This window comes from Vombatus ursinus, unplaced genomic scaffold, assembly GCF_900497805.2.
Source record: "Vombatus ursinus unplaced genomic scaffold, bare-nosed wombat genome assembly UNPS02014770.1, whole genome shotgun sequence".
NCBI lineage: Eukaryota > Metazoa > Chordata > Mammalia > Diprotodontia > Vombatidae > Vombatus > Vombatus ursinus.
In genome coordinates, this window is record NW_020954548.1 from 26,039,939 (window position 1) to 26,056,626 (window position 16,688).

The 16,688-nt window shown below is 40.8% G+C and overlaps 1 protein-coding gene across 3 annotated transcripts in view; it reads right to left on the reverse strand.

The window, feature by feature from the left end:
• The window catches only part of SLC1A1 (solute carrier family 1 member 1), a 108,828-nt gene that overhangs the window by 7,782 nt on the left and 84,358 nt on the right, over positions 1–16,688 (reverse strand). Inside the window, exons 6-11 of one of the 3 annotated variants that reach the window (XM_027862890.1) lie at positions 16,022–16,102; positions 14,399–14,583; positions 11,077–11,184; positions 6,808–6,930; positions 6,172–6,366; positions 587–721 (exon numbers count right to left, since the gene is read on the reverse strand). In XM_027862890.1, coding sequence (XP_027718691.1) covers positions 587–721; positions 6,172–6,366; positions 6,808–6,930; positions 11,077–11,184; positions 14,399–14,583; positions 16,022–16,102 — 827 coding nt within the window. Of the gene's footprint in view, positions 1–586; positions 722–6,171; positions 6,367–6,807; positions 6,931–11,076; positions 11,185–14,398; positions 14,584–16,003; positions 16,103–16,688 lie in introns of all 3 variants that reach the window. The other 2 variants (XM_027862889.1, XM_027862891.1) reach the window with 2 other exon arrangements.

The window sequence follows — 16,688 nt, forward strand, 5'->3', positions numbered from 1 at the left end:
AGAACACTGCATTTGTAACAGAAGACCTGGGTTTGGATCCCCACTCTGCCACATGCTACCTATGTGACCTCGAGGTAAGTCATTGGTCCTTTCTGTGCCTCAGTTTCCTCATCAATAAACTAAAGGAGTTGGACTAGATGATCTCTAAGGCCCCTTTAATGCAGTACATCCTATGACCCCTCAAGCTTACAATGTTATGATCAATAGGTTTGTTAAGGTCTGGGACTAGGTAGGCGAGGCACGTTGGGGATAGATGTGAGACCATGAATAGTCACTAATCTCACTACTATCTGTCTTTTTGTCCCCTGCCCAAAAGCTAACCTTGGGCATAACCATATCAGATGAGATAATGTGATACTATTTACCGGCATTCTAAAATGAGCACTCATCTTTATTGTGATGAGTTAATTTTTAAGTACCTTATCAGGTGGCCTGGTCAGAAAGAAATTAAGAGAGCAGCACATGGCTCCTTGGGCCATCTTGAAAGAGAATGGACATAGGCATGTTTGGAAAAACTTGTCCTCCCACCTTGTTAAGCACAATGAAATTGTTATAATTGGTTTCACGTCAGAAAAGTGCAACTCACAAAAGCCAGTCGACAGCAAGGATGAGGGTGACGTCTTCAGCTGGCAGGCCAACAGCACTCAGCACAATGACCATGGTGACTAGCCCTGCCTGGGGCACTCCTGCAGCTCCAATGCTGGCAGCTGTTGCTGTGACACTGTGGCCAAAACAGAAACATAAGAAAAGGAGTTAGAAATGTAATCTTCCTTGTATGAGTCTGATGCTGAGTAAAATGAGCAGAACTTGGAGAACTTTGCATGCAATAACAGCCACGTTGTGCGATGACTAACATTGATAAACTTAACCCTTCTCAGCAATACAAGGATCTAAGACATCTCCAAGGCCTCATGATGGAAAATGCTATCCACATCCAGAGAAAGAACTATGGAGTTTGAATGCAGATTGAAGCATACTATTTGCTACTTTTTTCCTTCTGTTTTGTTTCCTCTTTCTGGTGGTTCCTCCTATTGGTTCTAATTCTTCCTTACAACATCACTAATGTGAAAATACGTTTAATAGGAATGTATATGTATAGTCTATATCAGATAGTGTGCCATCTTGGGGAGGGAGGTGGGGAGGGAGGGAGAGACAAATTTAAAACTCCAAAGCTTATGGAAGTGATTGTTGATAATTCCAAATAAATTAATTAAAAAAAAAAGAAATGTTATCTTTCTTTTAAGGCCCTCTGTCTTACACCTGACTGTTGTTGCAACTTCTTTCCCAAATCAAACTGAGTAAAGTTTGTGACTATTAACTATGTGTGTGACTCTGTAGGGGCATAGGAAGAGGGATTAGTCCCTGCCTCTGCCCTCAGGAGCTTATGATCTAGTACAGGAAATAAGGCAAGTAGCAAGAATACCTACAGTGCAAGGCAGAATATAGGCATCAAATGGAGAAGAGTTCTAGAGGATAGGGAAATAATATCTTGCTGATATGGTCAGAGAAAGGTTCATATTGTTGTTTGGTTGTGTCCAACTCCTCGTGACCCCATTTGGGGTTTTCTTGGCAAAGGTACTGAAGTGATTTGCCATTTCCTTCTCCAGCTCATTTTATAGATGAGGAAACTGAGGGAAACAGGGTTAAATGACTTGCCCAGGGTCACACAGCTAGTAGGTATCTGAGGCCAGATTTGAACTCAAGAAGATGAGTGTTCTTGACTTTAGGCCCAGCACTCTAGCTGCCACCTGTAGCTGCCCTGAAAGCTTCATGGCTTGACCTTAAAGGAATACGGTAATTAGTACTGTACCCTCCCCCCCAAAAAAGAATTTGTATCCCCAGAGCTTAGCACAGTGCTTAGCACATAAGAAATATTTAATAAATACATTTCCTTTCATTCATTGGTTCATTTGGTAAAGTTCACAAGATACTTTCCTAACAACTCCATTAGTTAGTGAATTGCAAGTATTGTCCCTATTTTATAGATGAACAAACTGAGATGTGAATTGTTTATCTTGTCATACAGCTAGTAGACAGGAAGAATGGTTTGGCAACATCACAAGAAAGCGTACACCAGGCTTTATACTTTAAATCATCAGTATCTTGATTTGCCTATAAGGTGACCTTTGGGTCCCTGCATTGCTAAATAGCTGTTAATTCTACCTGGAGTACAGAAGTGTTTACTTAGTAGTAAGTAACGAAAGTGACGACAAGATATAGTATAGAGTGAATCAAAGAGGGCCAAAGACAAATTATTGGGAGACAATCACATCAGGAGGAAAGGAAAAGAATTTGGAACAAACAGAGATAGAGAAAGAGAAATAAGAGGGGAACCCCCCAAAGCACAATGTCACAGAAGTCATGGATGAGAAAGTGTCCAGAGAGAGGGAAACAATCTCGTGTGAAACGCTGCAAGACAATGAGGATGGAAAAAAGTCAATTGGATTTGGTTAAGAGAAAGTCATTAGTAATCCTGGAGAGTGAACTTTTTAGCAAATTAGAAAAAAGAATGCAAAGTGTTGAAAAGTAGACATAACTATAACAACAAAAATAATAATACTGTTTATAAAGCACTTAAAAGTTTGCAAAGAGTTTTATGATTATTATCTCATTTAATCCTCATTGCATCCCTGGGGGATAGATACTATTCTTCTCTCCATTTTATAGAGAAGGAAACCGAGGCAGATAGGCTAAATTACTTGCTGAGGATGACACCGCTAGTAATTGTCTGAATCCAGGTTTGAACTCAGGTCTTACTGACTCCAAGTCTGGTGCTGTAGCCATGCAGAATTTCAGAGTTAAAAGGTTGGCCTGGAGATTGTAAATGAGCCCTTACTTGATGGAGAATCTCTTATTAACATATCCAATCAGCAGTCACATCCAGACTTTACGAGAACCCATTGCCTTCCAAGGCAGCCCATCCCACTTTTGCCTAATTGTCTAAGGAGTGTTTTCCTTTGGTCTAGCCAAAATAGGCCCCTGTACAATTTCCACTCATTGCTTTAAGTTCTGCTCTTTGGGATGAGGTCCGACAAGTCAGATTCCTCTTCCATCTGGCTTGAAGACATCTAGCAGTTTCCCCCTAAGTACTGTCTTCTATAGGCTCAATATGACCATACCCCCTCCCCCAGTGGATTCTCTTACAGCATGTTTGCCTTATCCACACACTTCCTAAAATGTGGCTCCCAGGACTGAATATGGCATTCAAATGTGGTCTGATAAGGGCAAAAATAGAGCAATAATCTCTTCCCTCTGGATACTCTCCTCTCAGGGCAGCCTTAGGTCTTGATAAAAATTTTTGGCTGCTACCTTGCACTATTGACTCATACTGAGTTACTCTGCAGCCTCCTAGTTCACTCTCTCTACCTGTAAGCCCCCTTTCAGAGGAAAGCCATACCTCACCCATTTCACGTCTATAAAGTTGATGTTTTTTTTTGTTTTTTTTGATGGCATTTGACACTTCATTTCCACCAAGCTCCTCTCAGGTGAAATCCTCTCCACTTCTGAACTTTTAGTACTATGGTGTGATGGAACGAGAACACAGCCAGGAGCCCCGGGTTTGAACCTTGACTCTTATGCTAAGATATGTAACCATGGACCAATCATTCAAGCTCTTGCGTTCCATTTAATCACTAAAATGGGTGAGACAAATAATTCTTAAACTACCTGCCTCGATATGGCTCTTGCATGGAAAGTATGAACCTTAAAAAGCTTTGTAGCAATATTGTTGTTATTGTATCACTGAGGCACTTTCCACACACAAACCTACGCTGTGAGTTGCAAAATTTCAAGAGTCCTGCCAGCACTGCTCAACTTGACCACCTCTCTGAAGCACAGCCGAACTCTGGGCTTTGGTTTACCTCAATTTCAACAGTTTCCCCCCTTCCTGGTAGGTGGGTGACTTAGACTGAGCCCATAACAGTAAGTACTGCTTTGCCAAAGCGAGTGGTTTTGTGGCCACAACAGCATTTTAGACTGCTTTGGCTCACTGAGCAGGAAGCCATGGTGTATCAAGAACTAACAGTTCTCTGCAGATTGAGGTTGGGTATGGAACTGAGAGAGTACATATAGCCAAGGAGGATTCTGACTTTGACCTCAATCCTGCTCCTACAAAGTCCAGATTTCCACTTCCTTTGGCTTGAAACTCAACATCTTTAAGTGATTTCTGAGGCTTCAAGTGCATAAATCGCACTTTGACTCAGAGGGTTTTTTTTAAGTAGAAGAAAAAAACATTTCAGAGGGCCTTTTTCACATCCTCAGGTACCATTTTTAAAAGTGGGGGCACTCAGGAATCTGGAATTTAATTCTAGTTAATAAACATTTATGAGAAAGGAGCTTTAGACATCTGAAGAGCGCTGTGCATTGGAAGAGATACAAAGATCACGGAACTTATCACTAGTTTAGATTCAATCCTAGATAACATTGTACTTGGGCAGAATTTATAGCTACTTCATAATACTATGGCACACAGAGAGTAATTTTCAGAAGGTCCAAGTCCTGTGATGTCAAGCATGATTTTGTTTATGAGCCTCCACGAGGGCCTTAACTGTCCAACGGTCTTATAGTAATCATAGGATCATAGAGTTAGAGCTAGAAGAGAGGGAGGAAGAAAGGATAGAAGGAAAGAAGAAAAGAAAGGAAGGAAAGAAAGAGAGAAGGATGGAAGGAAATTAGCATTCATTAAGTATCTACTGTGTGGCTAGGCACTGTGATAAGGACTTTATAAATATTTTCTCACTAGACCCTCATAATAACTCTGGGAAGTGGGTGATATTATGGTCCATATTCCAGTTGAAGAAACTGAGGCATACATAGGTTAAGTAACTTGCCTAAGGTCACACAGCAAATAGATGGCTCAGGCCAGATTTGAACTCAGATCTTCCTGACTCTAGGCCCAATGCACAATCTACTATGCATCCTGACCTTGGAGGTCATCTGGTCAAATCCCCTTACTTTATAGAAGAGAAAACTAAGGCCCAGAGAAGTTAAATGACTCCCCTAAAGTGACACAGTTGAATTCAAGCCTTCTTGACTCCAAATTTAGCACTCTACCACAACCACCTAGCTATGACAGAGTATCTAGAAGGGGAGGGGAACAAATTCAATTCAGGAAACATTAAGCACCTACTACATGCAAGGTACACAAAATAAGGTTCTGTAAAGAGGTCGAGGAACTTCCAGGTGGAACCAGCAATGATTAAAAAAAATAATTACTGTGGGTCTCACATATTATTATTGGTCTAGGGGCCAGAGGCTGATGGTGGCTTAAGTGTATGATCTGAGTATGATGAATAAATGTGTGTGTACTTTGGCTACTTTGAATCTAGGCACAAGGCCTACTCTAGTAGTCAGAGTAAAAAATTAGAGGCACCTGGAAAATGTAGAACCAAGGTGACGAAGGAATACCTAGAGTGAAAGTGACAGATGCTCAGAAATGGGCACTTTACTTAGCCACCTCATGGAAGACTAGATTTGGAGTCAGCACTTAGGTTTAAGTCCTGCCGCATAAGTCATATGATCACATGCAAGGCCTCAGTTTTCTCATCTGCAAAGTCCTCTTGGAATCCAGTTCAAAAAGTGCTGGGCCTGGAGTCAGGAAGACTCATCTTCCTGAGTTCAAACCTGGCCTCAAACATTTTTTAGTTGTGTGGTCCTGGACAAGTCACTTAACCCTGTTTGCCTCAGTTTCCTCATCTGTAAAATGAGCTGGAGAAGGAAATGGCACAGCATTTCAATATTTTTGCTAAGAAAACCCAAATGGGGTCATGAAGAATCAGACACAACTGAAAAAGTACTGAAAACAACAAACCAAGATGGCTGGAAAGGGGAAGGAGATGTTTGACTAGGTTTTCGACCCAGAAGTTCAATTCTACTACAGAGCAGGCTTGGAGGATTGTTTGTTCTCATGTAGAACATGGGACATGCCCTAGATTGCAATGAACCCAGTACAGAGGACGCCTTTGGATCAAACTGCAATGGCTGAGGTCTTGAATTTAAGGGTTACATCATGTGTAGCTTTGGTTATTCTTGGGGATGAAGCTATGCAGACAGAGTAGAAGCCAAAGGAACACAATCTTTAACTGGAGAATGACTACTCAATACCTTGAGCTATCTTAACAGGTGCTTTCACCAGTAATAAGGATGAACATTCACGTGACACCCTCACCCCACCTAATAGTGATTATCTTTCCGATGTCTAGATCCAAGTCATTGAGTTGTGCAATGAACACAGCCGCGACTGCTTCATAGAGGGCAGTTCCATCCATGTTGATTGTTGCACCAACGGGTAGAACGAATCTGGTGATTCTCTTGTCCACGTGGTTCTTTTCTTCTGCACAGCGAAAGGTAATAGGTAGTGTTGCTGAGCTGAACAACAAAAAGGGAAACCAGTTCATAGTTATGGAATGCCAGCCTGGTACTTCTTGAATATGGAGGCTTTTTGCTTCTAGAAGGCTAACCTTAAAGAGTTTAAAGTATTAAACCTACCCTTCAGTAATTCTAGAAAACAAAATTCAGAGTGCTAATTATACCTCCTACAAATACAATAAAACTCTTAAAAATTGTTTCATACTAGGAAAGGGGAAAACATTTGGTAGGAGAGGAAATATATTCTCAGGTAGAGACACCAAGACCACTACCAAGAGACACCAATACTATCATTTCTCAGCTCTAAAGGTTATCTCTAAAACCATAGCATTTTTGCATCTGCCATTACAAAATAGAGGAAGGGACAGATAGACAAAGACAAAATTCAGAGACTCCCTTTGGCCACATCTGTTACCAGGGAAGTGAAATATCTTCATTTACCTGGAAGAGATCATGAGGGCTGTGAGCATTGCCTGTGCCATCCCCATGGCAAACCGGAAAGGGTTCTTTCGTACAACTAGCAAGTAGATGAGTGGGAGGATTACAATGGAATGTATGGCAAGCCTGCAAACAAAGAGAGACAGGTTTTTTCATTTTTTTTTTTTTTTTTTTTGCTTTTTGGTGAGGCGATCAGGGTTAAGTGACTTGCTCAGGGTCGCACAGCTAGTAAGTATTAAGTGTCTGAGGCTGGATTTGAACTCAGGTCCTCCTGACTCCAAGGCCAGAGCTCTATCCATTGTGCCACCTAGCTGCCCTGAGAGACAGTTTTATAGATAATAATGCTGGTGGGAGGAGTACACACTTTTACTGGGATAATAGATCCAGCTAAGCATTAAAGTGTTTAGAATATGTGTATGTACGTGTGTGTAAGAATATGTATATCTGTTTGCGTATATATAACCAGAAACATGATTTTACTGATAAATGGTATATTTTTATACCCCTTCCACTAGTGCAGATCAGCAACTTATAGCTTATAGTCTTAAAGATTTGCCTGGGACACTTAGAAGTTAATTGATTTTCCCAAGGTCGTACACCTAGTATCCCTCAGAGACAGAATTCGAACCCAGATCATCTTGACCCTAAGGCTATTTATCAGTACAAAGCACAAATATCTCCTTATATCTATATAGAGACTCTATAGTTTAGGTAAACATTTTCACATGCCTTATCTCACTTAATCATCGCAACAACCTTACAAGTAGGGTAGTTCCCCACCTCCCCCAATCCCTGTTTCATGGATGAGAAAATTTATGTGTGGAGGTTAAGTGACTTCCACAAGGTCACATGGCTGGTTAGTGGCAAGAACCAAGACTAAGAGCCCAGGACTTTCTGACTACTTTTTCTGCTATTGCGTATTGTCATCCAGACAGACACAGTTATAATGGCCCGAGGAGGACTTCAGGCTCTCAGGCATTCCCTGTTTTTCAAAATGTCACATTTTGAGACTCTTCTCTTTTCTTTCTGTCCCATTCTCTAGCCCTTTCCAAAGAAAGTGTCCTCATTTCAGCTAGAATGCTGGAGTTACACAATCTAGTGACACAGAAGAGATGGGGAAAAGAAATCAGTAGATGACATACACAGAACAAAGTGATCATTTAAAGCCTATAGCCTTTTTAAGTAAATCCTTGCTTGTGGAAGGATGAAATCAGCTGGAGAGTTCTGGATATAGTCATTAGATCTGAAGGCAGAGTTCTTAGCTCAAGCCTGAGAACTTGAGGATTTAAAAAAATAATAAAAATTTAATAACAAATAATAACAATATAAAAATAATAATAGTAATAACTATGGTGATAAATAGAATAAAGAGCTTCCAGATAGGATGATAGGGGACAGAGGGTTACCCTTAGAGTAAAGAAGATCTGGGTTCAAATCCCATCTCTGCCACATATTAGCTGTGTGACCGACCATGAGCAAGTCATTGTATCTCAGGCAGCTCTGTGAGTTGTAGAATGGGTTGCTGATCTGTATTGGTAGATGGACGTTTGTGGCACACTAATCAATCCCTATGCTGATGAATCACAGGTCCAGATAAAATTTTTTAAAAACAGCTTCTGTGAAATATGGTAGGATAGTGAATGGTGGTGAACTTGTAGTCAGGAAGACCTGAGATTGAATCCTGCCTCAGACACTTATTAGCTATGTGACTCTGATAAGTTACAGTCTTTCTTAGCCTGAATTTCCTCATGTGCAAAATGAAGATAACAATAGTGCCAACTCACAGGGTTGTGGTGAACATCAAATGAGATCATGTATGTTAAATGCTTTGCAAAACAAAGTGTTATATATAAATACTAGCTATTCTTTTTTCTTCCAGGCAGCGAGGTAGCACGGGGGTTAGAGCACTGGGCCCAGAGTCAGGAGAACTCATCTTGAGATCAAACCTGACCTCAGATACTTACTAACTGTGTGACCCAGGGCAAGTCACTTAACCCTGTTTGCCTCAGTTTCCTCATCTGCAAAATGAGCTAGAGAAGAAAATGGCAAGCCATTCCAGTATCTTTGCCAAGAAAACCTCAAATGGGGTCTGAAGAATTGGAGGTGTCTGAAATGACTGAACAGCAACATTGTTTTTTCTATATTACTTTATGTTTTTCAATATCACTTTTAAGTTCTTAGCCTTTTTTGTGATATGGACTCATGGACTCATTTTGCTGTCTAGGGAGCCCTACATATGCACCCCTTCTCAGAAGAGTGTTTTTGAATGCAATATATATACATATATATATACATATATACATATACATATATATACATATACATATATATATACATACATACATATAGGATTACAAAGGAGACAAAATATATTGCAACAGTTTTCAAGATGTATTAAAAGAAGAAAAAGTTCATGGACTCCAGGCTAAGAATTTCTCAAAATAGCTCTGTGAGGCAGGTAGTTACAAGTATTATTCCTACTTCACAGGTGAGGAAGCTGAGGAGTTGGAATCACTTGTGGAAGGTTGGGGAAACATCCCTCAGCACAATACAGCGAGGCTAATAGAGCAGCAATCATTAGAGCCAAATTAAAACCTAGCTTGCACCTAGCTTCCCTATGTAATAGAATAGTAGAGCTGGAAGGGACCTTAAAGGCAATTCGCTCTAAGATCCTCTTTTATAGATGGGGAATCTGTAGGGAGAGAGAAGTGACTCATCCAAAGCCTTATAGCTAGAATAGTGGCATTTGTACTAACCTGAAAATGTTACCATTTCTCATTGCACAGAAGGAACTCATAGCAGAGATTACAAGCAACCTCAAGAAATGATAAAAAGGTAGATTGTACAATTTAGCCTTTCACTCATAGTCTTATTTATTTGGAGTGAAGACATAAAGGGTAAAAATGAACTTTTTGGTTCATGGTATGGAGGGCTTACATCATGTGCTCTAATGAGAGGAGGCTCTGGCTTAAGAATCAGGAGATGGGCTTGGACAGGTCCTTGTTGTGTAGGGTTAGGAATTGGGACTGGACCTGTAATTTCACTGACAGATCTGAGGTTAGGAACCTCTCTCTACCAATGTAGGTCAGCACCTTCTTTGTAATTTAGAGTCTTAGAAATTGCCTAGAGCACTCAAATGTTTAAGCAACTGGTCCCAAGGTCACAGGTCAGCATGTGTCAGTGGAGGGACTTAAACTCAGGTCTTCCTAGATCTGAGGTCAGTTGTTTATCTCCTGTCTAGGGGTGGGGAACCTGTGGCCTGGAGGCTATATGTGGCCTTTTAGGTCCTCAAGTGGGGCTCTTTGACTGAATCCAAACTTCACAGAGCAAATCCCCTTAATAAAAGGATCTGTTCTGTAAAGCTTGGACTCAGAGAAAAGGCCGCACCCAGGGACCTAGAAGGCCACATGTGGCCTGAAGGCCATAGGTTCCCCACCCCTTCGGGCTTATACCATGCTGGTTCTTTCAATGTGTGACCTTGGGTACATCATTTAACCACTCTTAGCTTCAGTTATCTCATCTTTAAAGTAGAGATGTAAACCTCAGTGGGTTATTGTGGAGACAATGCTTTTGGCAACTTCAAAGACTACAGAATATGAGCTAGTTTTATTGGCAAGGCAGGTAAAATAGCTCAGAGGGTATCACAGGCTTTAGAAACACAACTAAGCCCTGGCAGGCATTTGAATAGCCAAGAGATACCAGGAGTGAGACAAGCATTTCCTTATAATGTCCCTAAAACCCTACAGGATGTTCTTGGAGAATGATTTCTGAGCAACTGGTAGGCCTCGAGCAATAAAGTCTGGTACAGCTCATTTTCCCAAAAGCCAGCAATTAGCACAGCATAATCCGTTTCCAATTTAACAATTAAAGAGCAGATCCAGAATTTGCTTATTTCAGAACTCTTTCTTTATAAATAGTCAGAAAGGCTGGTTAAAAAAAAATTCATAGGAGTTCATAGGATCTGGAACCGGACAGGCCCTATGAGATCATCTAGTCCAAGACCCTCATTTGGCAGATAAGGAAGCTGAGGACATTTCCCTTAAATGTGAAGTGACTTCCACAAGGTCACCCAAGGTCATTCCTGAACGCAGGCCCACTGATTCTAAGTCCAGCATGCTCTCTCTCGCTATATACCATTTGGACTCACCGAAGGTCACACAGGCAGTAAACAGCAGTGGCAAGCCAGATGAAGGACTCCTCCTATGATTCCATTTGTCAGTAGCAACCCAGAAGCAATCTTTCCCAACCCCACCCGTCCAAAGACTGACATACCCACTGAGCACCGTGGCCATGTATAGCCCCAGTTTGCGAAATATTTCCCAATCTTCAACTTCGATGATCTTCCCAGCAATCATAAATAAAATGCCCAGTGGCATATACCTAGAATGTGAGCACCACAGAGAGAGGAAAAGAAACAATCACATTTTGCAGCAGCACAGTAGACAGGAGGATTAGGTAGGCTATTGATAGAGAGAAGACTGCTCCAGAGAGTAGGGTGCTCACCATCACCAGCTCATTCATTTGTATCTGGAAGGGCCCTTAGAGAACACCTGGACCAAACCCTTCACTTTACAAAGGAGGAAACACAGGCTGAGGAGGAGGACTGAAGTAACTTGCTTAAGGTTACACAAATGAAGGAACAGATGCAGGATTTGAACCCAGGTCTCTCTGACATTGTATTTTACTCCTTCCCCTAACGAGGTTAGGATGAGATGGCTGGTTCTCTTTCACATTCACAGACTGTACCTAAGCAGTCACTTCATGAATGAATGCTCTTCAAACTGGGCAAGGAAGGCAGGAAGAAAATAAGCATTTTTAAAGTGGCTACTTTATGCCAGGTACTTTAAAAAATATTATCTCAGTTGGTTCTTATAGCACCTAGGAAAAAGGTGCTATTACCCTCATTTTACAGATGAGGAAACTGAGGCAGACAAAGGTTAATTTGTCCAGGGTCGTAAGTGTCTAATTCTGAATTTGAACTCAGGTCTCCCTGGCTCTAGGAGTAACACTATGTCCACTATGATACCTAGGTGCCTTTAATTCAGGTTAATGGTCCAAAAACACTGGGTATGCCTTTATTAAGCACCTCCTTTGTTCAAGGTTGTGTAAGATTCTGGGAACACAGAGATGAAAAATGACAGAGGCTCTGCCTTTGGAGAGCTGATAGTCTAATGACGTGTGTGTGGGCAAGTAGGAAAAGTAAGTGAACAGTGGAATGATATTACTTCATTTATATCTGTAGTGTTTAATATTGTGCCTGGCATGTAGTAAAAACTTAAGGACTTAGTAGGCTTGTTAGCTGACCTACCTTGGGGTGGGAGGGAGAAAGAGAAAGAGAGAGAGAGAGACAGAGAGAGACAGAGACAGAGACAGAGCAGAGACACAGAGAGAGACAGAGACAGAGCGAGATAACTCAGAGCAGAGACACAGAGACAGAGACAGAGAGAGAGAGAGAGAGAGAGACAGAAAGAGAGAGACAGAGAGAGAGATTACTTTCACCTGGGGCTGGGGGAGGGGGAGGGATCAGAGTCTAATACTCTCAAGATCATTTTCATTAGCAGAGAAAGGATGTACTTAGGAGGGCCATACATAGGTGCTCATTTGCTTCAGGCAGTCCTATCTTAGACATAATTTCATTGACATTTTTCTTCTTGTATAACTACGTACATCAATTCCATAATATAGTGTGGACAGTAACAGAATGTGTGACCCAGGCAAGATGCTCCCAGAAGTAGGGCTCAGAAGGAAATTTAGAGATCATCTTGTCTAGTCTGCCTTATTTGACAGATGAGGAAACTGAGGACTGGAACTAAATTCTCTATGGTGAGGCGGTGGGTCTTTGGACAGAATAGAGAAAGTGATAATGGTGAGAGTCACCTGGGCAAAGAAAAGGAAGTGGAGGGTTGAGGCAGCCGTTTAGTTAAGACAGGAAAGCTGTTGTTGCATTACTTGGCTAAAAACTAATACAAGACAGCTGATGCTCACTCTTAGTAAGGGCTTGTCTCTTTCCAAATAAGGACACAGTTTTTCTCAGCAGAGGCTGAATCCTTTCTTCAAAAAAATAAAGAAAAACAGGTGACAACTGAAGAAAGACTTGGATATTTCTTGCAAGTAATATTTATGTTGCATGTAACATTTACATGCTGTCAGTCTGAAGACCAAAAGTAGTCTCAGTCATCTGATAGGATAAGATTCTGCAAATGAAAAGTGAGACCTCAAGGGGGTCTCTCACAGTTCTTTGGGGGCCCAGGACCCTAGGAAGAACAGTAGTTCTCCTAACCTACCTACTAGCAAAAATACTTGAAAGTGTGGGACATGTGGGATGTGGAGCTAAGGAAGGTTAAGTCAAAGATAGTAAACCTTTAAGAACCATTGTGTGTGAACTGTTTGAAATGAAAGGTTTTTGAGTCATTCATCCCCTCCCCCCTCACCATCAGCAGAAGACAGGGCAAGGCACTTTCCTAACTCTGCCAAATCAGGCTCACTCCTCTCTTGCACCCCCATTTTTTGGCCAATCAAGAAAGAGCTGTCCTCTATCATTTTTTTCCTGATAGATAATTCAGTGATTCTTCTGTATGAAAAAACTAGATGGTTGGCCCTGTCACTTCCATGTCGTTGTGCAGATGTTGGCTTGTGCAACTCTCCCAATCATTCCAGAAATGGAATGGGCTGTCTCTGAGGGTAGAAGGTGCCCCTTAATTAGAGGCCTTCAATTAAAGGCTGGATGACCCCTGGTGGGATATGTGATAGAAGAAATTTCTTTTCAGGTGTAAGTTGAGCTAGATGGATGCTGAGGTTTACTCCAACTCTGAAATCCCATGATTCTGTGATTTAACTGTGGGGTGCATACATGGCAGACACATAGAAGAGGTGGTCATCTTGGAGTAAGCCAAGTTGACCACAACTTGGAACAGCTTTCTTTCTTGACTGGCCAGGGTCACTCCATGCATGCCCCTGTAATCCTTTTAAACTGTATTCGTATAAATTTGTCTCATACACAAATCCTGATCACAATTTCATGCTTTGTTTATGGAAGCCATGCTGCAAATAAAATGCTAGGTTTTCATGGCAGAACCTTAAAATAGAGTAGGAGTGTAACCCCTACTTCTGGGGCCTTGTCACAAAATGTTTACAGTTGGATTGTCCAGGGTAAAAGGTTGGGTTGCCCATGTCCTTCCCTGTGAATAAGCCCTCCCTCAATGCTTCATCATAGTGTACAGATGACTCAAATCCAGGTTCTTAAAAATAATATCAGTGGATCAGAAAGCAGGAAGGATTCAAGTGTAGGTCCAGAAATGGATGACATGTCTGAGAACTGGCCCGATAGAATCTCATCACCAGAAGGATGACCATCAGGGTAGGAATTTTTTTTTAAATTAAATTCAAATGATGGAAACATGGATTAAAGGAGACATGGAAAAGGTTAAAATGATTCTATACTACTAGAATCACAGCTCCTTGGAGTGTACAGGCATGTAGATTGTTCAGACATAGATGACTTTTCTATTGGAGAGAAAAATAAACCTCTTCCTTCAAAGCTTTTTTTGGGGGTGGGGGTGGGGAACAAAAACTAGAAAAAAATGAGCCCTCTCACCACATGATGATCTGAACGATTTGCATGGTAGCATCATTGAGTGCGTTGAAGAAGTCCAGCAGAACTTGGCCCTTTTCTCCCATTTTCCCAATAATGATTCCAAACACAAGGCAAAAGACAATCAAGCCCAGGATATTTATGCCATCTGAGTATGTGCCCACTACTTTATATTCTTTTGTTTTGTTCTGTGGAACAAAGCCAAGAAAATATTAGTGAATGATAAAGATACAGCTGGTTTGCATAATCTCTGACATGAAATGATATTGCCTTTCTTAAGAAAAGTCAAAGTGTGAATTGGCTCACTCATCCACTCAGCATGGTTGATGATGAAGATGATAACAATAGCATTTACATAGGACTTCAAGGTTTGCAAAGCAGTTATAACATACATTATCTCATTTGGTCCTCACAACAATCTCAGTAGGCAGGTGCTATTATTATTTTCATTTTACAGCTGAGGAAGCTGAGACAGAAAGGGTAAGTGACTCAGGGTCACACAATAAGTGTCTGAGGCAGGATTTGAACTTGAATCTCCCTGACTCCCAAGTTCAGAGCTCCATGTTAGGTAAGGCCCTCTAGCTGCCTTGAATTCTAGCACATAGTTCAACTGTTAAAAGCCATAAGCAATAAAATTCTAAAATTTACGATATATAGTTAATGATGTCTTTATGAAGCAAAAGAAGTCAGGAGGAGAATATATAGGACTTCAATGCTGTAATGGAACACCACCCAAAAAGATAATGGAGCTTGGGTCAAATGCAATGAGGGATATTGGTTTTAGATGATTGGAGGAAGGGGGAAGGGAAGGGAATAAGCATTTATAGAGTGCCTACTATGGGCCAGGCCCTGTGTGAAGCACTTTTTACAAATGTCTCATTTGATTGGTGTTGGAACATCCCTCCATTCTCCACATCTACAGGTGACTTGTAGTGGTGGAATGTCATACACACAGGTGTGGCCACTGTATCAAATGCTTTTGTATCTATTTGCCTTAACTTTGATTTAGTTTTAGTTATAAGAGGGGAAGATATGGGAGTTATAATTGAGGGATTATTAGGAAATGATTGGGGCATAGAAGATGCATTAATTACAACTCTAGATTTGTAAGGGACCTCAGAGACCATCTAGTTCAGTCTGCTCATTTTACAGAAGAGGATGCCATAGAACTTCTTCCAAGTCCAGTGCTAGACACAACTGACATTATATAAGGTATGCATGTGGTACTCTGGATGCCTGAAGGAAGGAAAGCAGTTTCTGGGTACCTGACTTTAGAGTCACATAGTAGCCAAGATGCTGGAACAATCTGGCTCAAATTAATGATGCACATTTCTTTAGTGTTTTACACTTTATAAAGCACTTTTAAAAACAATTCATTGTAGAGTTTGTACAGGATGTATAAGTGTTATCTCTGTTTTACAGTAGAGAAAACTGAAGCTCAGGGTCAGTGGCTTGCCCAGGGTCACTCTTGGAATCAGCACGGGGATCTAAGACTCTTTAATCCAGGAGCATTAATGAATAAATAACATTTTTATCTCCTACTCCCTCTAATTTCTCAACGGTTCTTTACTGGTAAGGGAGAGCAACTAATTATGAAAAGAACAGTACTTTTGAAAGGGCAGTCACCATAACAGCTGTTACGGATTCTCCCGTGGTGTTCGTCTCTGATTCACTTGAAGATTTCACCTCCTCACGTTGGGTTTTGTACTGTGAATTGGAAAAAAAGATTTTAAACTTGGCTAAATGAGAATAAATGAAATTCTGGTCATAAGAATGAATAACAATGTCAGCTATCATTGAACAAACGAGTGATAGACTCATCCAAAAAATCGTACCTGAGCCAACAAGTGATCATGGTAATAAGTACTTAGATTTCTGTAGTCTTTTGAGGCTTACACGGCATTTTCTCCACAATAACCCTGTGAGATAGGTAATATTAGTACTTACTACTATCTCCATTTTACAGAGGAGGAAACTGAGGTTCAGAGAGGCCCACTGTCACACAGCTTGCAAAGTCAGATTGAAAAGCACAAAAGGATTAAAGCTGAGACACTGTGTGAAGCCAATTCTGATTTTTATTTGTTTTGAAGACTTCTTCAAAGAGTATTTTGACAATTGTAGAGAAGAGTAGTCCAAAGGGTAAACAATTTAAATAATAAGATCAAACTGCTGAGTCCCACAACCTTCATTTAAAAGTGTTCTGTCTTTCAAATTTTCAAAGATAAAACCAGGAACAAATATTTGGTACAAAATTTAAAGTGGAGGTTCAAATTCTAGTTGTAGATATTTTGTG